Genomic DNA, 27905 nt, shown 5'->3' on the forward strand with positions numbered 1-27905 from the left:
AAAGTATCATAGCTAATATAATAAATATATGCAACCCAGAATACATCTTGTATTTAATGATGATAATTTTGTAAATTCTATTTAATAATACAATAAAAATAATTCTTAAGATTATTAGTTATCAACTTCAAAAAAATAAAATAAAATAAAATAAAATAAAATAAAATAAAATAAAATAAAATGAATGGTTTATAAATGAAAAATTTATCATTATTTTTCATAATTTTATCACAAATTATGTATTTTAGTTGAATTTGTCTTTTTCTGTACATTTTAAGGATAAATTCAGTCTTCTGTTTCGTTTGAAAAAAAAATCAAATTCAAATCAAATTTATTTATTTATTTTTTTAAATAAATTACTTAGACTTGAAAAAAGTTAAAATAAATAATAATAAAATAAGTTAAAATAAGACAAAAAAGTTAAAATAAGATAAAGTAAGAAAAAACAAGACAAAATAATATAAAATAAGAGAAAACCAGATAAAATAAGACAAAATAAGCTAAAATATTTTAATATTATCATTATTTTATATAATTTTGTCACAAATTATGTATTTTAGTTAAATTTGTCTTTTTCTGTACATTTTAAAGATAAATTCAGTCTTCTGTTTCATTTGAAATAAATTATATACAAATTTATTTATTTATTTTTTATCTTAGTCTATAAAAAATAATTATAATAATACTAAAATAAAATAAGACAAATTAAAAAAGTTAAAATATTTAATAATATATTAATTTAAAATAAGATAAAACAAGTTAAAATAAGATAAAATAGTATAAAACAAGATAAAGAAAAAACATGATGAAACAATATAAAAATAAGATAAAATAAGAAAAAAACAGATAAAATAAGGTAAAAAATATAAAATAATAAATTATTTATTTATTTTTTAGATAAATGCCTTAGACTATAATTATAATAATATTAAAATAAAATAAGACAAAATATTAAAATAAATAATAATAAAATAATTTAAAATATGATAAAATAAGATAAAATAAAATAAAATAGGATAAAACAAGGTAAAATAATATAAAATAGGATAAAATAAGATAAAATAAGACAAAATAAGATAAAATAAGGTTCAAAATTATTAAATTATTCAATCAACATAAACTCTGTAAATATAAAATATAATGGCAAAATAAAATAAAATCCAACAAAACTTAAAACACATTAAAATAAATATAATAAATAAAAAATAAAGATAAATAAAAAATAAATAAAATAAAATAAAAATAAATAAAATAAATAGAGTAAAATAAAAACGATAAAATTAAATAAAATAAATTAAAATAAAATTAAAAAGAATAATGTAGGTATAAAATTATTAATTGTCAGTAAATAAATAAAACAAATATAAACTTTATTAATGGTTTTTATTGATGGTGGACAGTTACAACAATAATTAATATTAATTTGTTGTACAATCTAAATTGTACCAATATCCACACGCACACACAAAAATACAAATACATAAATAAAATTAAACAATGATTTTTATTTATAAACAATATTGAGCTAAATATATAGACACTATAATACAATTTTACACATATTTCCTCAGTACGGTTTGATTAAAAATAATAAATACTGCACATAAAATAGGTACGCCGTTTTTTGAGTAATCCAAAATAAAAAATGTCAAAATTAAAAACTTTATAGTTTATTTAAATATATGCTTGAGGTGTTCTATACAGGGGAGCTTTAAAATATTTTATATACATTTATTCTATTCCTTTCACTCAATACATAACTTAATAATTTATAGTAATGCGAATATATTTACAAAATGTGGGAGGGGTCTATAATTTATATACACTAAAACCTATCAATCTAAATAATCACACTTTTGTTTTTTCTTCCACCTATATTTACGTGAGCATAGTGTCTTTTCACAATTTTTTTTATATACTTTTCAGTATCCAGAGCCACTCTAATCGCCACATTTTATATTACATATAAAAAACAACATTTTTCAATAGTCTGACAGTTAGAGTGAAATTCCAGTTAATGTTTAGTATAAAAATCACTTTATATATTACAATTAATCAACAAAATCAAATACAAATTTAACAATATTGCACATTTGAACTCGATTAAGAAAAAAATTAACAAAAAACTCTAAAAAATCAATGTGCAAAAAAAAAAATGTAATGTGCATATCAAATTGATTTTAGTATGCCAACGCGAAAATAACATTCAGTAAACGTAGTAAAACTTTCTGTTTTGGGACAACGAGAAAATTATGACACAAATATGAAATTCGACTATAGTAGTTAAATTATTCGTTTGTTCACAGTTCAACACCGTACCAATACTTTCAATGTCCATTGGCACAGAATAAAAATGAGTATGATTCAACGCTGTACGTCACCCCGCTTCAAGTCCACCATGGCGAAATCGCTGCGAGACATCGCCGACTTGATTCGGCGTGGTACAGCGCCCGGAGACCGTCCTGAGATCCGAACGTGGACCTAAGATGGTCCGCAGTCTCCGTTGTAGGTGGCCCAGGGCTAGCTGTACGGGCTGCCGCAGGCGTAGAGGCCGCGCTGCATGGGTCCCATACCCCCCATCCCCATGGCCTGGTGGAATGCGTATCCTTCGTCCTGCAGGGACGCCAAATGGAAATCTGGAAAAGGCAAGCAAGCTTTAGACTGACGCAGTCCACTTGGGGCAAGGGGATGGGAGCTTTCTTATGCAACAACAACTACATCTTACTTTTGGTGTCTGCATTTCTCAACCATAAGCTTTTGCTCCAATTCAATGAAATACACCTTCTTCCTAAGTCAATTTTGGAGGCTTACTGATTGTTTGAGCATGAGATCTTATCGATTGAGAAATACTGTGACCTCTAGATGGATTCTTCAACTTCTACCTTTTTAAAGACGTCTTTCACTAGGAATATCATACACTACTAACTCTACTTAACAAAAAATCAAACAAAAGTCAATTTTAACACTTTTAATTTATTATCCAACACAGTAATATTTACAGTAAACCGTTTTTTTTAATACACAACAATTCCCTGTGTGATTCCGAATTTGTTGTCAAATTTTTAATATATAAAATTTGTCCACAGTAAAGCATGCATGAACATCACAACGAATAAAAAATAATAAAGCAAAACTTCTTGAGATCTACTCTAACATCTAGGTTTATTGAATAACTTTTTAAAAGCTTATTCGTTAATTAACAATAAGGGGAAATATGTAGATGTCAAGTTTAAAAGCAAACTTTGACGTTAACTAAATACTAAAAAGGATAATTGAATTTTGTGACAAACTTTCAGTGTTAACAATCAAAGAGGTGAACGTCAAAGATGGCTTATTAAATAATAAATAAAATAAAAATACCTATAAAATTTGAATCACAATAAAAAACATCCTAAGTAGCGAGATGGGCAAATTGGCTAGGATGCAAGTCAAATTGATAAGGATGTCCGTAGGGGGACATGTGATATGGAACGATATTCATACTGGCCATCTTGTGCTCCTTCTTCCACTTCATCCTCCTGTTCTGGAACCAGATTTTGATCTGTCGTTCGGTGAGACAGAGAGCGTGAGCAATTTCGATGCGCCTCCGCCTTGTCAGGTACCTGTTGAAGTGGAACTCCTTTTCCAGCTCTAGCGTCTGGTATCGCGTGTAAGATGTCCTCTGTCGTTTCGTTTCGCCGTTAGCGTTAACAGTACCTGCAACAATAAAAGACTCATTGATTGAAGAGTTCCTAAAGGAAGGTTTGAGTAATGGAGCAGATGTTTTAATCAGGAAATCTCGGCCCGATTGACGGGTTAATCCTGGCAGAGTGGCCCGTAGTTTCTGGCCCGTGGCCAACGGTTTTGATTTATTCGGGCAGCCAGTCTTTGCTGGCTCTTGTTGGGGGCGACGCGCTACAAAACACCTATGCCTCGCGGTGAATTACGGACCGCGGTGTCATTTGGCCATGTCGGGGGGATTGCGAAACGTTTGTATATCATTTTGATGTCGGGGTTTTGAAGATCGTGCGCTAATGTCGCTTCGGTTATAATTGGGTTTGCACCTTAAAACTTAAATAGATCGCGGCGCGTGGGCGATGAGACTTGGCGGGACTGCGATTTGTTGCGATCCATCATTGGTGGCTGCGTACTACTCGCGGAGACGCCTCAGTCATTGTTTACCGGAATAACTTCGGGAACTATGTTTTTCTTTGTATCCGAAACATTTATAATAAAAAATATATAAAACATATTTCATTATTTCCTTATATAGACTTACTATTATTGTTAAAGGCTTTGAGTCTTTTAAGGTACTGCTTCTAACAACGTCTCCTTTGTAACATCAATAGCAGGTTATGTATATAATTGAACAAGTAATTCATGATGTGATTTGATGAAGAAAATACCTTACAAAAATAAAGAAAGCCTTTAGCTTTGTCTTTGTTTTCTTACTTCTTCATTATTATTTATTAATAAAGAGTGAATGAAGATAATTATTGTGCTAGTTCTTATAACATTTTCTTAAAAATGATTTTTTTCTTCTTCTTCAATATTATATAAACAAACAATGAATGAAGAGAATTACTCTTCTAGTTCTTATAACATTTTCTTAAAAATGAGCTTCGTTTTCAAAATAATTATTTCTAATGATTTCCCCAACTTTAAATTTGGTACACATCTAAAACACATACATTATTTTGAATCTCTTATTTTTAGAGGATTTAGAGAAGTTTTCTTGAAAATTCTAAAAGTAGCAGTATTATTGGGCCTCAAAATTGTAATTTTCGAAGTATTTTCTCTAATTTTTTCAGTTTTGAAACAATTTTCTTCAAATTTCGTCCACATCTCAATAATTTTATTTTGATTATTGTATTCTTTTTCATATTTCTTCATTATCATGTTAATAAAGAGTGTCTAGGAATAATGAAGATTATTTTAATAGAAGTTCTTATAATATTTTCTTAAAAACTGTATAAATAAGGAAGATAGATATTGAACCTCAAAATTAGAGTTATCAAAGTATTTCTATCTCAAAATAATTTTCTTCAAATTTGGCATATATTTCAATAACATTATTTTGAATATTGTCTTCTTTTTCAAACATCTTCACCACAATTTTTATAAGGGGTGTCATTTAATTAAGAGCATAAAAATGAAGAGTGTTATTTTCCTACAAGTTCTGAAAAAGGTCCTTGAAAACTCTAAAAAGTAAAGTTATTGCGCTTCAAAACTCAATATTAAAGTATATTTTTTCTAATATTTTTTTCAGTTTTGAAACAATATTCTTTAAATTTGGCACATATTTAATTAAAATTATTTTTTATCTTATCTTATTTTTTAGAGGATTATCGGTTTTTATAAAGTTTTCTTTAATAGTTTTTTCAGTTTTGAAACAATTTTCTTCAAATTTGGTGCACATCTCAATAATTTTATTTTGTTTATGTCTTCTTTTTCATATTTCTTTATAATCATGTGTATTAAAAATTTTTCTTTAATGTTTTTTTCAGTTTTGAAACAATGTTCTTCAAATTTGGTGCACATCTCAATAATTTTATTTTGATTATTGTCTTCTTGAGACTCTAAGAAGTAAAGTAATTTCACCTCAAAACTTCAATTTTGAAAGTATGTTTTTTCTAATAATTTTTTCAGTCAGGAACAATATTCTTCAAATTTAGCACATATTTAAATAAAATTAATATTAATCTTGTCTAATTTTTTAGAAGATTATCGTAATGAAGGTTCCCATAAAGTCTTCTTGAAAATTTTATTGGGCCTTAAAATTCTAATTTTCGAAGTATTTTCTTTAATATTATTTTCAGGGTAAAGTTGCAGAATCGGTCACTCTAAGGAACATTATCTAGCGCATGCGTCGTGAGGCGCTGATTTCGCGCTTCTTGAACATTTTGAAGTGCAGTGTTGTCGGTTTGCAACGGTCAAAATATCCAAATCATTTTTTATGGTTGAATTATTGTTGTGTTGTTGTGTATGTATTATACTTTTTATTTTTTTGGTAAGTATATTATTTCTTCTAATTTGATGATTATTGCTCATTATTAAAATATTATACTTTACAGATTATATTCTCATGGCGTTTTTAAAAACAATATATTATTCCTATTCTTCTGCTAATTACTTTCTTAATTTATTTGTATGCTCATTTAATATATTTTACTTTATAGATCTTTCTCATTTTTAAAATATTTTACTTTTATTCCTTTAGTAAGATTATTTTTAATTTGTTAGCAGTCATATTTTAAGTTATCTTACTTTATAGATTATTTGTGTGCTGCATTTATTATTTTTTTTGTACAATCTTAATTTATTGATACGGGTCGTTAATTAATTAATATATTTTACTATATAGATAATTGTATTGTATTTAATTAAAAATGTTTTTAATTTTTATTATTTTTTAATTTATTCCAATTTATTAATCAATTTATACTATATTTGCATTGAACAATTTTTTTCGAGTTACATAGACCATGACTGTTCCTCGGAAGATCTGTTTCCATCGTACCTTCACGAATTCATATGGAGAAATAAATTTAAAAATCATAATATGTTTATGAGCATTTTAAATTGTATTAGGGAGTATATCCAGTGGAATAGATTTTTTTGTTTTAATTGATTTTGTTTTTTATTATAAAATATATAAATATATCTTTTTTGTTAATTTTATATTAATGTTGTAAATTTACCTAATTTACCTTTGAAAATTTACCTAATTATTTAATAAAGAACTTTTAATTAGATAGTTAAACTACCAAAGAAATATAGAGTAAATAAAAAATGAATATACTAATTAATAAAGTGATTTGAATTTTATCTCTTTTCGAATTCAACCACATAAATAATATAAGTCATACATGAAAAACATAATAAATTACATATATATTTTTCTAAAAATCATTTCTCTACATATTTCGTTAAAAATGAAATCTGGCAACTATGCTGTCTAAAATCTCCGAAACAGACGATTTCAAATCCAGTTGACGCATGCGCTACAAATATTCCTTAGAGTGACCGATTCTGCAACTTTACCATTTTCAGTTTTAAAACAGTCTTCTTCAAATTTGGTACACATCTCAATAATTTTATTTTAATTATTATCTTCTTTTTCATATTTCTTCATAATCATGTATATAAAGAGTGTTTAGAAATAATGAGTTTAAAATGAAGAAGTTTATTCTACTTGAAGTTCCTATAATATTTACTTAAAAACTGTATAAATACTGTATAAAAACTGTATAAATAAGAGTATTCCTTTCTTCTTATATCTTAACCATAATCTTCTTTTTCTTATATCTTAACCATAATTTTTATAAGGGGTGAAGATAAAAATGGAGATTCTACTATAAATTCTGAAAATATGTCTTTGAAAATTCTAAAAGACCTCAAAATTTCAGTTGATAAAGTATATTTTTACCTAATGTTGTTTTCTTCAAATTTTGCACACATTTCAATATTATTATTTTGAATATATTTTCTTTTTTGATTTTTTCATCAATATTTTTATAAAATGAAGAGTTACTAGACCTAAAATCCAAAAATTTCAAAATTCAATTCAAAATTTCAACTTTTCTTCAAATTTAACAGTTATACTCCAAAAAATATAACCTTTTAAAATATTCTCAAAATCAACTTAAAAAAAGTTCAGTTACATATTGAATTAAAAAAAAAATAGGCCTCTTATAATTACTTTTTTATTTCAAATTTGAGGTAAACCTAAAGTCATTTAACATTTTTCTAATTTTCAGTCAAAATTTTGAAGGAACAAAATCAATGAAATTCAAAAAATCTTCAAAAAAGGAGATTGAAAGGAAAAAACAAACAAAAAAAAATTGGATTCCACCTATTAAATGATTTTTTAAAAATAAACGTTTACAATTTTAAATTGTACAGAAGAAATAACAAATACATAAATTCGTACGTGCTAAACATCAAAGTATTGAAACAAATAAATCAAAACTTAATTTCATAAGCACAACTTCATTTTCTTTGAGGCTGGCGTCAATTCGAGTTTTTTCCACCAACCCAGATTGCACCACAGTTTCACCTGTTCACGAAAATGAATTATAGGAACATTCTAACAGATGTATAAATATGTGAAAAGTGGCCATAAATTAGAATGCGAAATAATATATGTGGAAACTGACGGTTATCGTGAGATAGGTTTGGTATTTAATTAATAAATTTTTAAACGCATAATCGCCTTTCTATTTTATGAGTGGCGGGAAAAAAATTGTGTTTGAGTGATGATAAAAACAGGTACGTGCACGCCAGCAATTTGTGTTTTGCGTCCTGCGACAGGAAACCTATATTTAGACCAAGATGAAATCCTTAATCAGCACCAAAGCGGTGAATTACTTTAACCGGACGGGCCGTATTTCATTGCAACTTATAAGACCGTTGTCCGGCATGAAATATTTTCTCATCGGCTTCATTTATTACGCGGCGGTACATTCCACAGGGCCCAGATATGGATGCCGATCTACGTACAAGGTAAAAATTAGCTGTATCCCGAAACAATTTTAAAACAATTAATGCAGCGATAAAGGCATGTAGAACAAGGTATCGGATTCACGTTTCCGAAGGTGGATCATAAATAATGTGGCACCCACGCCAACATCAGCCCTTTTGCGCCGTCGACGCTAGACGTTGGTAACCAACGGCGAAGCGCTGGAAGACTTATTGAGGCCGCTTTAAATGAAGAAATGAGCTCAATTTCTGAGCCATTTTATTTACCCCAAACTCGCATTGATTAACCTCTTTTATAATCGCCGGAACAACTTACAAGTGTACAATAATGACCCGATATTTTTCAAAAACACGCGACGTCCGTTCCAAAATGTAAAGTTATTTTTTAATAGACGGCTAAGATAAATAAAACGTCCAAAGCACACGCATAAATCATACGCCGGGTGTATTTTTATATACCGATACGCAAATAATTCTTAAATCTGGCAATGAAATAAGGAAAAAAATAATTGTCACACACATGTTTTATTTTATATCGCCGTCCGTGTACGAACCGTATTTTTGGCATGGCTGTCACTTTTGAAATAATCTAGCATTTGTGTGTGTTGTAAATCTTTGGTATTCGAAAAAGCTACAAGTGTTCTATTTATGACTTGATGCAACATTTTTAATGAACCACTTTAAATTAGAATTAAATATTAACCGGGGGACAAATTATATTAATATTTTACATTCAAGTTAGTTATTCAAGATGCGTATCACTTGATAAATTATTAATTAAAAATTCAAGCAGCATATGTAATATGATTGTAAAAATGGCCGTGTTAGTACCAGCCAATTAGACTCAAACTTCAACACCTATCTGATTAATAACTGCTTCACTTTTTACACTCCACGGTGTTTTATGCTAAGATATTCATGGTGCCTACGTAATATTGTTAATCCATTGAACAGGCCAATTAATTACCCTCTTGACTTAATGCGGCTCATTAATATTTATGTGCCTTGCAATGGTGCTGCAGCTTTTGTCAAAAATATTATTTATTGTTAGATGAAGATAAGAATTCTCTCCTAAAGGATACATTTCACCGCACAACTAATTATTTATTTACACAACGGCTTTCCTAAAGTTAAGTATTAATGCAACAATGTAACATAAGGGGTCCAACAATCAAATTCCAGTAGTTCGCCCAAGTCTCAAGAGTTAAATCATTTATAATTATAGATTTGTTGATGTTTGTATTTGATACTAAGAGCATTCAAGTCTAATTTTATAAATGGTGTCATCATTTGTGTATATAAATTTGTTTAAATAATCATTATTTATGTTATCTATAATTTAATTTAATTGGTGAACGAGTTTTATTGCTCCCGGGTCAGGACCTGTTAAAAATTGAAATGAGATTTATTTTTAATAACATGATAAATTATATTTATTTTTAATATCAGTTTGATTAATACATTTAAATAGGTTTTTTGTTCATCTTAAGATATGATGTACTGCACCCAGAGTCATTCAATGTCAGCTTTGGAACAGAATGGACGAAGAAGTGGAGTAAATCTACTTTGAAATTTTTCAAAATTTTTCTTAAGTTTCTCGTTAATATTGTTTTGACAGCAAGAGGGTTAATCTGGTTCTAAATTTTAAAATATAATCTATAACATTCATAAATTTACACTAAATAACTCTATTACTTTCAATAAATTGTTGGACTATTTTCTTTTAACCCCCAGGGACCTAACCTAGTGCTAAATTTTAAAACTAGACATTTTTGGTATTTTACAAAATTAACCCACTGACTGACTTCACAATTTTCATTAGTATTTATATGAATCTATCTAACCTAACCTAACCAAATTTCAACACCAAGGGGTTAACCTTCTTCTAAATTTTCTAATATCATCATACACTTTTTGCTATTTATTATTAAAAAAATCATTGATTTGTATTTAATAACCTCAAAATTTCCTCAAATATTTTATTTATTTAATGGTTCTCCTATTATATATCAAAAAATTAAACAGATTTTATAACACCAAAAGGGGTTAACCTTCTTCTAAACTTTAAAACGTCATATATAACTTTTTTGCTATTTTTTTATAAAAAAATCAAAGATTTACAATTAAATAATCTCAAAATATATTTATTTATTTAAAGCCTTTTATTATTTTTTATAAAAAATTTCTTTGAATATATATTGAATTTCTTGATATATCTTCAAAAATTTTATTTAATTAAATTCTCTTATAATACCATAAAATTCTCTTATAATACCATAAAATATAGATTTAATTTTGATGTTTTTTACAAATTTGGCTTAAATCTACTGTCGTAAAGGGGCTAAATTTCTTCTCAACTTTAAAACATCATCCATGACTGTTTTACTATTTTTTATAAAAAAAATTCATCGATTTGTAATTAAATAACGTTAAAAAATCTTAAAAAATATGAATTATTTAAGTCCTCTTAGTATATCATTAAAAACTGATTTAGGATTTTGGTGTTTTCTTCAAATTTTGTAGACTTTATGGTTTAAATAGCAGATTGATTTTCTTCCAATTTGATACATTCCTTGTTATAATTTTTATTGAATCTTTGTTTCAAATTTGACGTAAATCTGCTGACGTGAAGGTGCTAACCTTTATCTCAACTTTAAAACATCACTTGTAACTCTTTTGTTGTTTTTTATAAAAAATTTCATAGATTTATAATTAAATAGCCTCAAAATATCTTCAAAAATTTTATTTATTCAAGTCCGTTTATAAATATTTGATATTTTCTTCAAATTTGGCTTAAATCTACAGTCATGAAGGGGTTAAATTTCTTCTCAACTTTAAAACATCATCCATGACGGTTTTACTATTTTTACAAAAAAAATTCGTCGATTTGTAATTAAATGACATGAAAAAACATTATTTATTTAAGTCCTCTTAGTATATCATTAAAAACTGATTTAGGATCTTCAAATTTTGTAGACTTTATGGTTTAAATAGCAGATTGATTTTCTTCCAATTTGGTACATTCCTTGTCATAATTTTTATTGAATTTTTGTTTAAAATTTGATATAAATCTACTGACGTGAAGGTGCTAACCTTTATCTCATCTTTAAAACATCACCTGTAACTTTTTTATAGTTTTTTATAAAAAATTTCATAGATTTATATTTAAATAGCCTCAAAATATCTTCAATAATTTTGTTTATTCAAGTCCGTTTATAAATATTTGATATTTTCTTCATATTTGGCTGTCGTGAAGGGGCTAAATTTCTTCTCAACTTTAAAACATCATTCCTGACTTTTTTGCTATTTTTTATAAGAAATTTCATAGATTTGTAATTAAATAACTTGAAATATTTTCAAAAATTTCAAAAATTTTCTTCAAATTTAGTCTGATCTGTGTCTCAACTTTTAATTATTCCATTTTTTATTCAAAATCTAAACTTAATTTCATGTTCAGCTTCATTTTTTCTTAAATTGTTTAAAATAAGATGATAAATTAGATGTTATCATGTCAATTTCATTTTAAAAGATGACGTGCTATACCTAGACTAACCCAGTGTCAACCTTGGAACATAATGGACGAAGAACCGTAGTAAATCTAACTCAAAATTTCGCAAAAATTTGCATGCAAGGCCGAACCCTTGCAAAATATCTGACATTACTCGCGTTACCTTTTATTTATGACTTATTATCGCGGCAATAAATAATGCCTTGTTACTTTCAATGTGACAGACATTGTGGCTTAAAAGGATTGGACAAATTGCCTTTCTGCCTCTTTCGCATTGCTGAATGCAAATCCAATTACAACAAATTCACCGTGCGATCTTAATACCTTTGTCCCATGCAAATAATGCGAGAGGATCATTATAAACAGACTATTTGTCTTTTAAGCCCTTTTTTCCTTAAGAATAAGGTCTAGCCGTGTGGACCTTTTATAGTTTGTAACGGCACAACCAATTTGTTTGACGTAAGGGACGGTAAAGTAGGTATCTAAGTTAAAAAACACGTATAAATTGAATAATGCAACGTTAAATAGATGGTGAAACTGTAAATATGAAATTTATGAGTCTGTTAAGTACTTATCTAATTACGTTATTATTAAAGCCATTAATATACGTCTCTCGAAAGTGACAGCACCGCGTGTTTTTATTTTGGTCGCGTAGATAACTGGTTTAATGATGTTAATAATAAAAATTTATTACGAGAAACATAAACAATTACGATAACACACATCTTTTCTTCTGTACCACTTTGTGATTCCGCTTTATAATTAATTGTTTATTTGAAACAATCGATGTTTACAATAAATGATAAAAATAATGGCTCTTTATGAACACGTTTAAAGATTTTGTTCTTAGCTGTGTAATTTATAACACCAACGTGCTTAATTAATTTTTAATATTGTTTCACAGCAGGCAAAACCTCCTGTTATCGTCATATTCACAGTTAATGACCCTGATATTGACGAGTTAGGGTTTTTTAACGTTAAAAGGAAATTATAAATTAGACTGGACACATACTCCACGTACGTATAAGGGTTAGTTTGATTTTTATTCGTTGTAACCCGTTTAAATTTCACGTGCAATTAAACCCCAATAAATGCGGGTAGTATTAGCTGGTAATTGAACAAACTAACGCCACATTTGGAAGATTAAGAAATTGCATCTTTGCACCTGTTTAATTTAATTTGAACCCATTTATTTATTATTAATATTATTAGTGGTTTTCATGCACAAGTTAAGTGCAGCGAATTCCTGAAATAACGGAAAATTCAAATGTGCAAACCTGACAACGATTTTAATCCACGCTTTGTGAAGTCGCATAAATCATTGTGGCCTTAAGGTTTATACGCACAGTTACGAAATGCGACATTATTCATTTGGGCCCGCTGATGGATGTTGTTGAATCACGCAATTAGCTGCTCAAGTAGCCAGGATAAATCGGCCGCAATCGATAAGAGACAATTTTTTCTGGTTACGAAAAGTCTGGACCCACGCTCAGACGTGAAGGAGGCAGATGCCAATCAGCGTCAGATATGTGATATTTGAGCCTGTGAATGAGCCGCGACAGCGTCTGGATCCATCCCCGGTACAATGGGAGACATGGGGAACACGTCAGATGGTATTAGTTTAGCGGGGCCAGAAATGACATCTAAACTCCGAGGGAGGGACAATGATGCTCTTTGTGCACGGTCCCCACCACCCACTGTACTTCTTCGACGGTTAATGGCTGTTAAATTCGACAACTACTTAAAACCAATAAATAAGTAATCAAATATTGGTGCGTTTTGGACTGAGTTATGCACGAGACAGGTGCAACGTCTGTAATAAATTTGAATTAAGTCGGTAAATACGACGAAAAATGCCTCAAATATTCATTTTACTGAGCACTAACGTCAGGGAAAAATTGCATCTCTTGTATGGCTATACTAACGGTGATTACACACTTCCTAATAACGGTTGGTGAAACAAATTCTTGTTTATGGCTTATGTACGATGGAGGCTTAAATATATTGTATGGAACAGCTGATTTGGAAAGGTTGCTGTTCTGAAATTTCTATTTTGAATATGTATCTTAGTTATTTTCACATACTTGCATAAATATGCAGTTTTACCACGTTATAATAAATTATGATAATATTTTCTAATTGGTGACGTTTACTTCGACGATTTATGGTTTTGAAATACTATATTTAAAATAGCAAATTGTTTTCTACATTATGAGTCAGGATTAATGAATATTGGAATAATTGATCATTTCTAATTTTGTAAATATTAAATATTAAAAACAACTAATCTTTAATTTAACAATAACAGATATAAAGTTTTAACTCAATTTTAGTTTTAATTGATAATTCTATTTAATTCATTATTTTATTAACCATTTAAATTTTAGTTAAAAAATTGATCAACTTAACAAATTAATTCCAAAATTATTCTTATAGGTATAATTATTAATTTACTGAATTTTCAATAAAACTAAATTCGAATATTTTAACATATTTTGTAATATATATTTTTTGTGAGATTACAGTTTATTCATTCATGAATTTCAGTTTAATATACTCAAGAAATTTTAATTCATAAAATATCAAATAACATTTTAATTACTTTTGGTATCATTTATAGTAAAATTTTAATAAATTTAAGAAGTGATATACTATAAACATTTAAAAAAACTTTCAAGGAAGAAATATGTTGTCCATTTTGACTGAAGAAGAGAACACAAGTTTCAGTTTTGAAAATTATGATAACGACAATTTTGTTCATATTAAATATTAAATATATCTTATCTTTAATTAACGATAACAGAGACAAAGTTGTAGTTTAAACCCAATCTTAGTTTTAATTGACAAAATTATTTAATTTACAATTTTATTTTCCTTTTAATTTTGGACTGAAAAATTGATTAACTTAACAAATTAATTCTAAAATTATTCTTATAGTTATAATAATTAATTTACTGAATTTTCAATAAAACTAGATTCGAATATTTTAACTTATTTTGTAATATATATTTTTTGTAAGATTACAGTTTAATCATTCATGAATTTCAGTTTAATGTACTCAAGAAATTTTAATTCATAAAATATCAAATCACATTTTTAATTACTTTTGCTATTTTAATAAATTTAAGAAGTGGTATACTATAAACATTTAAAAAAGCTTCCAAGGAAGAAATATGTTGTCTCTTTTGACTGAAGGAGACAAAACAAGTTTCAGTTTTGAAAATAATGATAACGACAATTTTGTTCATATTAAATATTAAACATCTTTATCTTCTCTTTAATTAACGATAACAGAAACAAAGTTGGAGTTTAAACACTATTTTAATTTATAATCTTATTTAATTTTTTATTTTATTATCCATTTAATTTTTGACTAAAAATTGACCAACATAATAAATTAATTCCAAAATTATTCTTATAATTATATTTTTTTGAATTTTCAATAAATCTAGATTTAAATATTTTGACATATTTTCTAATATATATTTTTCTGTGAGGTTACAGTTTATTCATTCATGGATTTCAGTTTAATATATTCAAGAAATTTTAATTCATAAAATATCAAATTACATTATAATCACTTTTGTTGTCATTTATGGTAATATTTGATGAATTTAAGAACTGTCACTATAAATATTTGATCAAATTCTGTATTTTTCTCTCTTCATAATTAATAAAATTTTGACAGTCATGTTCCATACTGACCAAAAAATAATTATTATTGTAATATGACGTTTTTAATAGGGGCATCAATGAGAATAAATAATTGTCATTGAAATGACAAAACCAGTGTGACCATCCCAACGTGACAACGAAAGAATAATTTAATGTCATAATGTGGATTATGCAACCGGAGGAAAATGATTAAAACCCAATTTTTAGGATAAAAAAAATTAAGCGTTATATCTTTGACGTTATTTTTAATTCTCGCTCGTAAATCAGCCAAGATAACAATCTTGTGTCTCCGGTACCGATAACGTATAAATATGCATATTTCTTTCCGAAGTAAATGCTACTAGAAGCGGGCAATAATTTATTCACATACCTGTTGTTCGGGAATATATAAAAATTCGAGTTTGTTTTAATCCTAAAAGTATAGAATCTTGGGCCATAAATCTTTGTGTGACCTCGTAAATTACAAACAGTTGTAGTAAAATATTCCAGATTATAAATAGCCGGTGCTCCTGCCCGTGCAACATTTATTCTTCGGAGTCATTCGGTCTTATAAAAAGCCTTCACTAATACCTGGTCCATGGACGGAGCCAAGATTACACGAACGGGCATTTTTCATTGATTAGAATTACATTAGTTTCTCTTTGCCGACAGAAGAATCACAAATACCACGAACATTATTTTTAGTTATACCGAATTAATTCAAATTCAAAATAATTAAAAAAAAATTAAAGTAGATGAAATATAAAAATGATTATTTTATATTTCATCTTCATCAGAGAAGGAAGAAGTTGAAGATGAAGACATATTGAGTCTATTTTTTGTTATTCTATGTCCCAACTTTAAACAAACATGTTTTATTAATTAATTGTATAATACATTGTTAGACAAACATTTATCTGAAACATTTGTAAGAACATTGATTCATCATAAAATTAATTAAAAAAAAAGTATGAAACAAGGAAAAAGTTGAAGATGAAAAAGAGTTTGATTTTGAACTTATTCAGCCTATTCTTTGTTATTTTAAAAGTCTCATCATTATCTATAATCTTCAAACAAAAGTATCTGTGATATTTAATTAAATTTTATCACAAATGTAGCTTAATTAATTATATAATATATAATTAGATAAACTTTCCTCTAAAACATTTTAAAAGCATTAATTCACTGAAATTTAAAAACATTTTTGAATTCATTGAAAATTATGAAATTAGTTAAGGAAAAGACTTAAACTAGGAAAAAGTTGAAAATGAAAGAGACTTTGATTTTGAACTTATTCAGCCTATTTTTTGTTATTTTAAAAGTCTCATCATTATCTATAAACTTGAAACAAAAATATCTGTGATGTTTAATCAAATTTTATCACAGATCTAGCTTAATTAATTATATAATACATAATTAGATAAACTTTCCTCTAAAACATTTTAAAAACATTAATTCACTGAACTTTAAAAACAATTTTGAATTGAGTGAAAATTAGATCATTATAAAATTAATTAAGGAAAAGAATTAAACTAGAAAAAAGTTGAAGATGAAGTAGACTTTGATTTTGATCTTATTCAGCCTATTTTTTGTTATTTTAAAAGTCTCATCATTATCTATAAACTTGAAACAAAAGTATCTGTGATGTTTAATCAAATTTTATCACAGATCTAGCTTAATTAATTATATAATACATAATTAGATAAACTTTCCTCTAAAACATTTTAAAAACATTAATTCACTGAACTTTAAAAACAATTTTGAATTGAGTGAAAATTAGATCATTATAAAATTAATTAAGGAAAAGAATTAAACTAGAAAAAAGTTGAAGATGAAGTAGATTTTGATTTTGAACTTATTCAGCCTATTTTTTGTTATTTTAAAAGTCTCATCATTATCTATAAACTTGAAACAAAAGTATCTGTGATGTTTAATCAAATTTTATCACAGATCTAGCTTAATTAATTATATAATACATAATTAGATAAACTTTCCTCTAAAACATTTTAAAAACATTAATTCACTGAACTTTAAAAACAATTTTGAATTGAGTGAAAATTAGATCATTATAAAATTAATTAAGGAAAAGAATTAAACTAGAAAAAAGTTGAAGATGAAGTAGATTTTGATTTTGAACTTATTCAGCCTATTTTTTGTTATTTTAAAAGTCTCATCATTATCTATAAACTTGAAACAAAAGTATCTGTGATGTTTAATCAAATTTTATCACAGATCTAGCTTAATTAATTATATAATACATAATTAGATAAACTTTCCTCTAAAACATTTTAAAAACATTAATTCACTGAACTTTAAAAACAATTTTGAATTGAGTGAAAATTAGATCATTATAAAATTAATTAAGGAAAAGAATTAAACTAGAAAAAAGTTGAAGATGAAGTAGACTTTGATTTTGATCTTATTCAGCCTATTTTTTGTTATTTTAAAAGTCTCATCATTATCTATAAACTTGAAACAAAAGTATCTGTGATGTTTAATCAAATTTTATCACAGATCTAGCTTAATTAATTATATAATACATAATTAGATAAACTTTCCTCTAAAACATTTTAAAAACATTAATTCACTGAACTTTAAAAACAATTTTGAATTGAGTGAAAATTAGATCATTATAAAATTAATTAAGGAAAAGAATTAAACTAGAAAAAAGTTGAAGATGAAGTAGATTTTGATTTCGAACTTATTCAGCCTATTTTTGTTATTTTAAAGTTCCCATCATTATCTATAAACTTCAAACAAAAGTATCTGTGATGTTTAATCAAATTCTATTACAGATCTAGCTTAATTAATTATATAATACATAATTAGATAAACTTTCCTCTAAAACATTTTAAAAACATTAATTCACTGACGTTTAAAAACAATTTTGAATTGAGTGAAAATTAGATCATTATAAAATTAATTAAGGAAAAGAATTAAACTAGAAAAAAGTTGAAGATGAAGTAGACTTTGATTTTGAACTTATTCAGCCTATTTTTTGTTATTTTAAAAGTCTCATCATTATCTATAAACTTCAAACAAAAGTATCTGTGATGTTTAATCAAATTCTATCACAGATCTAGCTCAGTATGAAACAAGGAAAAAGTTGAAGATGAAAAAGAGTTTGATTTTGAACTTATTCAGCCTATTTTTTGTTATTTTAAAAGTCTCATCATTATCTATAAACTTCAAACGAAAGTATCTGTGATATTTAATTAAATTTTATCACAAATGTAGCTTAATTAATTATATAATATATAATTAGATAAACTTTCCTCTAAAACATTTTAAAAGCATTAATTCACTGAAATTTAAAAACATTTTTGAATTCATTGAAAATTATGAAATTAGTTAAGGAAAAGACTTAAACTAGGAAAAAGTTGAAGATGAAAGAGACTTTGATTTTGAACTTATTCAGCCTATTTTTTGTTATTTTAAAAGTCTCATCATTATCTATAAACTTGAAACAAAAATATCTGTGATGTTTAATCAAATTTTATCACAGATCTAGCTTAATTAATTATATAATACATAATTAGATAAACTTTCCTCTAAAACATTTTAAAAACATTAATTCACTGAACTTTAAAAACAATTTTGAATTGAGTGAAAATTAGATCATTATAAAATTAATTAAGGAAAAGAATTAAACTAGAAAAAAGTTGAAGATGAAGTAGACTTTGATTTTGAACTTATTCAGCCTATTTTTGTTATTTTAAAAGTCTCATCATTAACTATAAACTGCAAACAAAAGTATTTGTAATGTTTAATCAAATTTAATCACAGATCTAGCTTAATTAACTATATATTACATAATTAGATAAACTTTCCTCTAAAACATTTTAAAAATATTAATTCACTGAAATTTAAAAACAATTTTGAATTCAGTGAAAATTAGATGATTATAAAATTAGTTAAGGAAAAGAATTAAAATAAGAAAGAGTTGACGATGAAGGAGACTTTGATTTTGAACTTATTCAGCCTATTTTTTATTATTTTAAAAGTCTCATCATTAGCTATAAACTTCAAACAAAACTATCTGTGATATTTACTTAAATTTTATCACAAATGTAGCTTAATTAATTATATAATACATAATTAGATAAACTTTTCTCTAAAACATTTTAAAAACATTAATTCACTGAAATTTAAAAACAATTTTGAATTCAGTGAAAATTAGATCATTATAAAATTAATTGAGGAAAACAATTAAACTTGGAAAAAGTTGAAGATGAAGAAGACTTTGATTTTGAAATTATTCAGCCTATATTTTGTTATTCTAAAAGACTCATCATTATCTATAAACAAAAGTATTTTTGATATTTAATCAAATTTTAAAACAGTTTTAGCTTAATTAATTATATAATACATAATTAGATAAATTTTTCTTAAACACATTTTAAATACATTAATTCATTGAAATTTAAAAACAATTTTGAATTCAGCGAAAATTAGATTATTATAAAATTAATTCAGGAAAAGAATTAAACTGGGAAAAAGTTGAAGATGAAGGAGACTTTGATTTTAAACTTAATCAGCTTCATCATTATCTATAAACAAAAGTATTTGTGATATTTAATCAAATTTTAAAACAGTTTTAGCTTAATTAATTATATAATACATAATTAGTAAACTTTTCTCTAAAACATTTTAAGAGCATTAATTCACTGAAATTTAAAAAGAATTTTGAATTCAGTGAAAATTAGATCATTATAAAATTAATTGAGGAAAAGAATTAAGATAAAGATGATTTTGATTTTAAACTTATTCAGTCTAATTTTTGGTATTTTAAAAGACTCATCATTTTCTGTAAACTTCAAAAAATAGTATCCATAATGTTCAATCAATTTTTATCACAGATCTAGTTTTATTAATTATATAATACATAATTCACTGAACTTTCTTCTAAAACATTTTGAGTAAGACCATTAATTCATTGAAAATTCAAAATCATCATAAAGTTAGTAGTAAAATGAAGGAAACAAAGATGATGAAGCTGACTTTGATGATAATGATGATTTAGAGTGTATTAATCCACTGATATTGTAAAAACAAATTTTAATTTAGTGAAACATAATTAAGTAAAAGAAGGAACAAGATGAAGGAAATTATTTTTGTGAACCAGAATTGTCATTTTTTACTCCACAATTTTCACAACAGACAAGTAAGAAGTTGAAATCGGAGGAAGCTATTAAAGAGTTCTTTTTCTTAACGTTATTAAACTTTAAGCAACAGTAAATTTAGTGTCCCATTAATAACTGAAGTTCTGGGTTTGATAATTAGAATTTTTCACAAACATTTGGACAGGAGTAGTAATTCATTTGGAGAGAGGTGCGCCGCTGGGTGATCACCAAAGCGTTTCCTGATACCTGTCCGATCGCCGGTACGCCATCGTCGCCGTTTCCCCGCGGTTCCGCCGCAAAACATAAAAATTAATCAATTGCCCAATTATGCGGCCCGCAGGCATAAATCTGCTTGGCCTATTTGACGTGCCGGGTGGAAGGCACGCCAGGCATCCGTGCGGACGTGTACCAATGCCAAAAATAAACGCGAAATTGCATCTTAAACGTTCATTATTAGATAAGGACGCGTCATTTTTAAGTGCCCCGGCTGGGTGGTCCGCGGGATCAAACTGTAGAAAATTTATGGGAGATAAGGGACGGCGGTTTGTTGCGGGACCTTTGAACTTCGTCTATTGAACGTTACGAAAAGATCTGTAAAATGGACGTATGCGACTTACATAAATAAGGAAATAGTTGTTTTAATGTTTTGTAATTCAGTGGTACCATTTTCGTTCCTTCATTCACATTTACGACATGACCTCGATGTGATGTTCCTTATTAAAGGTCATCAGTCTGGATGTCGAGATGGAGTGACAACGTAGTGAATGACAGGCACAAACAACATTGTATATCAGCCAACCTTAAATACGAATTCCCGGTACGAATGTAGAACTGACATTGTGTCGATAAGATGAAAAAATATTGATGCCTTTCAGTACATTCAATTGTCATACTTGTTCGATTGATATATAGTGTGTGACGTGCCGAATTCAATTGTTAATATTAAATCGGCGAGGCGTATACGGGTAATTAATATATCGGTTGTATTGATGATTGATTAACTTAAAGCCTTATTGTTATTTTTTAAAACTTACTCTCTCATAGAGTAAACTTTGTGATGACTTAAGCAAGAGCGAAAGTTAATGAATGTATGTATGATGATAATTGACAAATTTATTACAATACTTTCATAGGCCCCATTTAAATAAGAACAATTAGCAGTCGCAGGCCATCATTAATTACTTACACCGCATAACGTAATTCTATTATTCAATTAGAAGGATAAGATCTAAGGTTAGTAATTAAAAAAAATAATTGCCATTTCAGTTAGATCCTCATCTTAACACCAGCTATTATTTATGTAAGCAAGTTACTTCTACTGAATACACAGCTAATTGTTATTGCCAACAAAGCTAGACAAATGAGGGAAAAATATTAAACTGACTGAAATGAATCTCCTAGTCGGCCACTTCCTGTTTTTTTTCTCTTCAAATCTGAATAATATTTTATAGTTGGTTACTAACATGCAGGATAATTGTCACTTTAAAACCGAAGTCGATTGTGGCGCAAGTTGTAAATGATATTCATTGTCTGGCACGGTTTAAATTTATTGCACCGGAGATTTATTACCCCTAAAATAAGTCATTAACCCTCTGTAGGAACAGTAACACGTCAGTCACGCGATAGTTTCGGGGCCACAGCTGATCGCTGTTCGAATCCCCGGTTCCCCAATACGATTTTTACTAACTACCGCTTCCAGATAAATAAATGACGGGGGACACTGCAACCGACTAGTTTATTAATGATTCTTTAATTGTGAGGAGTGGTTTGGTTTACGAGCGAAAGATGCTGTGATGAAACGATGATCCAATTAGGTTTTGGGAAATTGTTGTGTTGCTTTTGACAATAGCTTAACTTAAGTTTCTTTGGAATTCATCATCCATTTACAAATCTTTAAGAAAATTACTCATTGTACAAATGTAATCCTTATTATATTCTTTATTAACCAACACTATCTAGCAATTTTTTATCAGATTTAGGAACCAAGTATGGCAAAGAGCTAATATATCTTGTTGAGGAAAAAACACTTAAAGGATAAGATAAGGCCCTAGTGGTTTAACAAATTCAAGGTTATTTAAATTTAAGCTAAACTAGCTAAGATCTTTTTATAAAAAAATCTTCAATCAATATTTTTAACATAGAACATATTCTAATTAAATTTTCTTAAAATTCTTAAGTTTTTAAATTTCTGTTTGTCTTGATGAAGACATTCTCCCTCCTTCCAATAAGGCATATCTAGTTCTTTGATAAATAGTTTATAAATGGAAGCATTTGGTTTTATTGAAGTATTTATTCTGATTACATTTTCTTATAATTCTAAATTTTCAAAGAATCTACTGGTTTTGCTAAAGGACACTTTCTTCTTTACAATTTTAACACTTACTTCTTATAATGGAAACACTTGGTTGTATGGAAGTTTTATAATTAAGGGAGCAATCTAAAATTTAGTTCAAAATTATTTAAATTTAAGCTAAACTAGTTAAAATTGTATTATAAAAATATCTTCAGTCAATATTTTTGCCACACTTGGTTCTTAAGTGGAAGACCATAAAACAATTATTAGATTAGAATTGTATAAGGCTTATGATTTTTCTTTAGAAACTTACATATTCTAATTAAATTTACTTAAAATTCTTAAGTTTTTAAATTTCTGTTTGTCTTGATGAAGACATTCTCCCTCCTTCCAATTAGGCATATCTAGTTCTTTGATAAATAGCTTATAAATGGAAGCATTTGGTTTTATTGAAGTATTTATTCTGATTACATTTTCTTATAATTCTAAATTTTCAAAGAATCTACTGGTTTTGCTAAAGGACACTTTCTTCTTTACAATTTTAACATATAGTTCTTACAATGGAAACACTTGATTGTATCGAAGTTTTATAATTAAAGGAGCAATCTAAAATTTACTTCAAAATTATTTAAATTTAAGCTAAACTAGTTAAAATTGTATTATAAAAATATCTTCATTCAATATTTTAGCCACACTTGGTTCTTAAGTGGAAGACCATAAAACAATTATTAGATTAGAATTGTATAAGTCTTATGATTTTTCTTTAGAAACTTACATATTCTAATTAAATTTTCTTAAAATTCTTAAGTTTTTAAATTTCTGTTTGTCTTGATGAAGAACTTCTCCCTACTTCCAATAAGGCATATCTAGTTCTTTAATAAATAGTTTATAAATGGAAGCATTTGGTTTTATTGAAGTATTTATTCTGATTACATTTTCTTATAATTCTAAATTTTCAAAGAATCTACTGGTTTTGCTAAAGGACACTTTCTTCTTTACAATTTTAACACTTAGTTCTTATAATGGAAACAGTTGGTTGTATCGAAGTTTTATAATTAAAGGAGCAATCTAAAATTTAGTTCAAGATTATTTAAATTTAAGCTAAACTAGTTAAAATTGTATTATAAAAATATCTTCATTCAATATTTTTGCCACACTTGGTTCTTAAGTGGAAGACCATAAAACAATTATTAGATTAGAATTGGATAAGACTTATGATATTTCTTTAGAAACTTACATATTCTAATTAAATTTTCTTAAAACTCTTAAGTTTTTAAATTTCTGTTTGTCTTGATGAAGACCTTCTCCCTCCATCCAATAAGGCATATCTAGTTCTTTGATAAATAGTTTATAAATGGTTTTATTGAAGTATTTATTCTAATTACATTTTCTTATAATTCTAAATTTTTAAAGAATCTAGTGATTTTGATAAAGGACTTTTTCTACTTTCTAATTTTAACACAGAGTTCCTAAAATGGAAACACTTAGTTTCATCGAATTATTATAATTAAAGGATCAATCTAAAATTTACTTCAATGTAAATCGTCAAAAATTTTTGAACGACAGTTCCACTTAGTTCTTAAGTGGAAGAGTAGTTGTAATAAAGGCATTAGATCTTCTTAATTAAAAAAAAAACTATATATAACAATAAATAAATTATATAAATGAATTATATCATATTTTTTTCTTTTTGTTGACGTGATTTTTATCTTTATGGATAAAATTAAATAGAAAAGATAAGTGAATTTAAGCTTATATTGATCCATCCGGATTGAAACCGTACATAAACAGAGTCAGCTGATCGTGAGCGATGCGAAAAAGTCAGCGGGAATGCGATATTCGCGTCAGCTAATGCAGCCGAACGCCTGTATATATATATATATATATATATACAGTTCTCCCGATCGAATAAGAAATGCTCCGATAATTTTTCTATCCATTTATAACTGTCTATCTATTTCCTGGTCTGATGGGTCTTCCCTCTCACCCTCTTTGACGCGGCTTCAATGCGATCCGCGTGCGCTCGAGGGTGAATTGTTAAAAGCCTGGTAATTTTCACTATTTGAATGTCGTAAATCAAAATCCTTCAAATGTTCTGTCTTGTGAATTTCGGCACTAATGAAAACGGTGCGATACAATGAGGAATGGAAGGAGACGATCCTGCGAACGACCTCTCAGGCTGCAATGTTGCTAAAAAGTTTATTTAGTAACAGTTGTAGTTGCGGCATGTGAATGTGGTCGGTTATTTTTAGTGTACGCAATTAAATTGGACATAGCAGTATGAATAATTACAGTTTATTTATTAATGTCCGCGTTAATTATTAAGGCGCCCGCTAAAAAAAATTATTATAAATGTAATAAATCAATCTGAGTTTTCACGATCACTTCGAATTAATTAACTGGGTATATGTTACCTGCGTGAAACACGACCGATTCTAGTTACACAATAAATTTAAGTGGGATATGGATAAAGGTCAGTAAGATTACACCGTTAAGCTTTGAGGTAATGACAAAAATAGGAAGTTGCTTATTTACACGACGATCATATTTTGATTTATGGGGCAAATTCATTAGCATTTAGATCTTGTTAACCTAATAGGGGCAAGGATTTTATAAGATTAATTAATCTTCTTCTAAATTCCAATTATTTTTATTAAATATACTTACAAATCTAAGTTTGTTTAACTACAATCAATTTAAAATAATAAGTGTTTTTGACTGACATTATCAAAAAATTTTTGACACACTTGTTGTTGATGTGAAGATGGAAATTCTAGACTTATTATTCTTCCTAAATCCTCCTAAATCTTACTTATTATAACTAAATTTACAATTCTAAATTGGTAAGAATTCTACTCGTTTTGAAAAAGTTCTTTTTTAACTTTCAGTTTCACCACATTATTCCTATAATTGAAACACTTGATTTTATAGAAGCTTAAATTCAAAAGTTTAAGATCTAATGTCTATCATAATTACTCTTCCAATTAAGGACTAACTGGAGCAAGGAATGTATGAAATGTGATTCAAAAATTTTGACAAAATAGTACTAGTTTAATAAACTTAAATTTAATAAAGAAGTAAGGCTTATAAGGCTTATAAATCTAAATCTTAGAAGATCTACCACAATTATTTTTCCTTTTAAGTGAGACAAAGAATTTATAAACTTGTTTTAAAAAATAATGATAAAAGTAATATTAGTTTAATAAACTTAGTATTGGAGGAGAATTTAATAAAGGTAACTGGGATTTAGAAGAAGAATCATAAGCTTTATAAACGATAATCTTCACTCCATTGTTTTTTATACAAGAAGATCTACCACAATTATTCTTCCACTTAAGGGCCAAGTGTGGCAAATATTTTGTCAACAGTGGTTCAAAAAACTTTGGATTTATGATAAAAGTAATACAAGTAATTTTGCTTGTGAATTTAATAAAGATAACTGGGATTTAGAAGAATGATCATAAGGCTTATAAACGTATAAACTCCATTGTTTTTTATATAAGAATATCTACCACAATTACTCTTCCACTTAAGGGCCAAGTGTAGGAAATAATTTGTAAACATTGGTTCAGAAATCTTTGGATTTATGATAAAAGTAATACTAGTAATTTTGCTTATGAATTTAATAAAGATAACTGGGATTTAGAAGAAGAATCATAAGGCTTATAAACGTTAATCTTCACTCCATTGTTTTTTATACAAGAAGATCTACCACAATTATTCTTCCACTTAAGTGCTAAATGTGGCAAATAATTTGTAAACAGTGGTTCAAAAAACTTTGGATTTATGATAAAAGTAATACTAGTAATTTTACTTGTGAATTTAATAAAGATAACTGGGATTTAGAAGAAGAATCATAAGGCTTATAAACGTTAATCTTCACTCCATTGTTTTTTATACAAGAATATCTACCACAATTACTCTTCCACTTAAGGGCCAAGTGTGGTAAATAATTTGTAAACAGTGGTTCAAAAAACTTTGGAATGATGACAAAACTAATACTAGTTTAGTAAACTTAGTATTGCACGTGAATTTAATAAAGATTGGGATTTAGAAGAAAAATCATAAGGCTTTAAAATGTTAATCTTCATTCTATTGTTTTTTAATCAAGAAGATCTAATACAATTACTGTACCACTTAATGACCAAATGGGGGCAAAGAATTTAAAAACTGTGGTTGAAAAATCTTTGGAATGATGATACAAGTAGGATTAGTTTAATAAACTTAGTTTTCCACGTAAATTTAATAAAAATTACCGAGATTTAGAAGAAGAATCATAAAATTTATAAATGTTAATCTTCAGTCCATTGTTTTTTAATCAAGATCTACCACAATTACTCTTCCACTTAAGTATCAATTGGGGCAAAGAATTTATAACCTTTGGAATGTTGATAAAGGTAGTACCAGTTTAATATTGTTAGTATAGGATGTAAATTTAATAACAATAAGAATTTAGAAGAACATTTAGAAGAAGAATCATATGAATTATAAACGTTAATCTTCATTACATGGTTTTTTAATTTTTGGTTTTTATTCAGTATAAAAAAATGTATTTCTGGAAGGTTGTAGGTCCCTAAATTTTATACTTGTTGGTGGCCTTGATTGTAAAGAAGATTCCAGTGATAAAGCTCAAGTAAACTAGTGTTATTGAAGCAGGAATAGACGTTGATAGTTTAGACTCATGTTGAAATTTAATAAAACGCCAACCCTAACGATATAGACTTAAAGTCCGTCCATTGAAAAAGTGTCCATCAGCCATAAACGCGATAGACAGACGCGGACCTACCAGGCCGACAGCACAAAATAAACCATCAATCACATGCCCATGGAAACGGTTGAAACAAAGCGGAATAAAAGCAGCGGGAAA

General features: G+C 27.2%; 1 protein-coding gene across 3 annotated transcripts in view; it reads right to left on the reverse strand.

The window, feature by feature from the left end:
* Positions 1-1364: 1364 nt before the first annotated feature.
* LOC109597277 (homeotic protein Sex combs reduced) overlaps positions 1365-27905 on the reverse strand; it is a 44630-nt gene continuing 18089 nt past the window's right edge. For 2 of the 3 annotated variants that reach the window (XM_049965485.1, XM_049965486.1), the window contains 2 exons: positions 3484-3696; positions 1365-2636 (listed from right to left, as the gene is read on the reverse strand). In XM_049965485.1, the coding sequence (XP_049821442.1) occupies positions 2521-2636; positions 3484-3696 (329 nt within the window). In that variant the 3' untranslated portion in view covers positions 1365-2520. Of the gene's footprint in view, positions 2637-3360; positions 3697-27905 lie in introns of all 3 variants that reach the window. The other variant, XM_020012923.2, reaches the window with a different exon arrangement.

The sequence above is a fragment of the Aethina tumida genome, chromosome 3 (assembly GCF_024364675.1).
Source record: "Aethina tumida isolate Nest 87 chromosome 3, icAetTumi1.1, whole genome shotgun sequence".
NCBI classification, from domain to species: Eukaryota; Metazoa; Arthropoda; class Insecta; order Coleoptera; family Nitidulidae; genus Aethina; species Aethina tumida.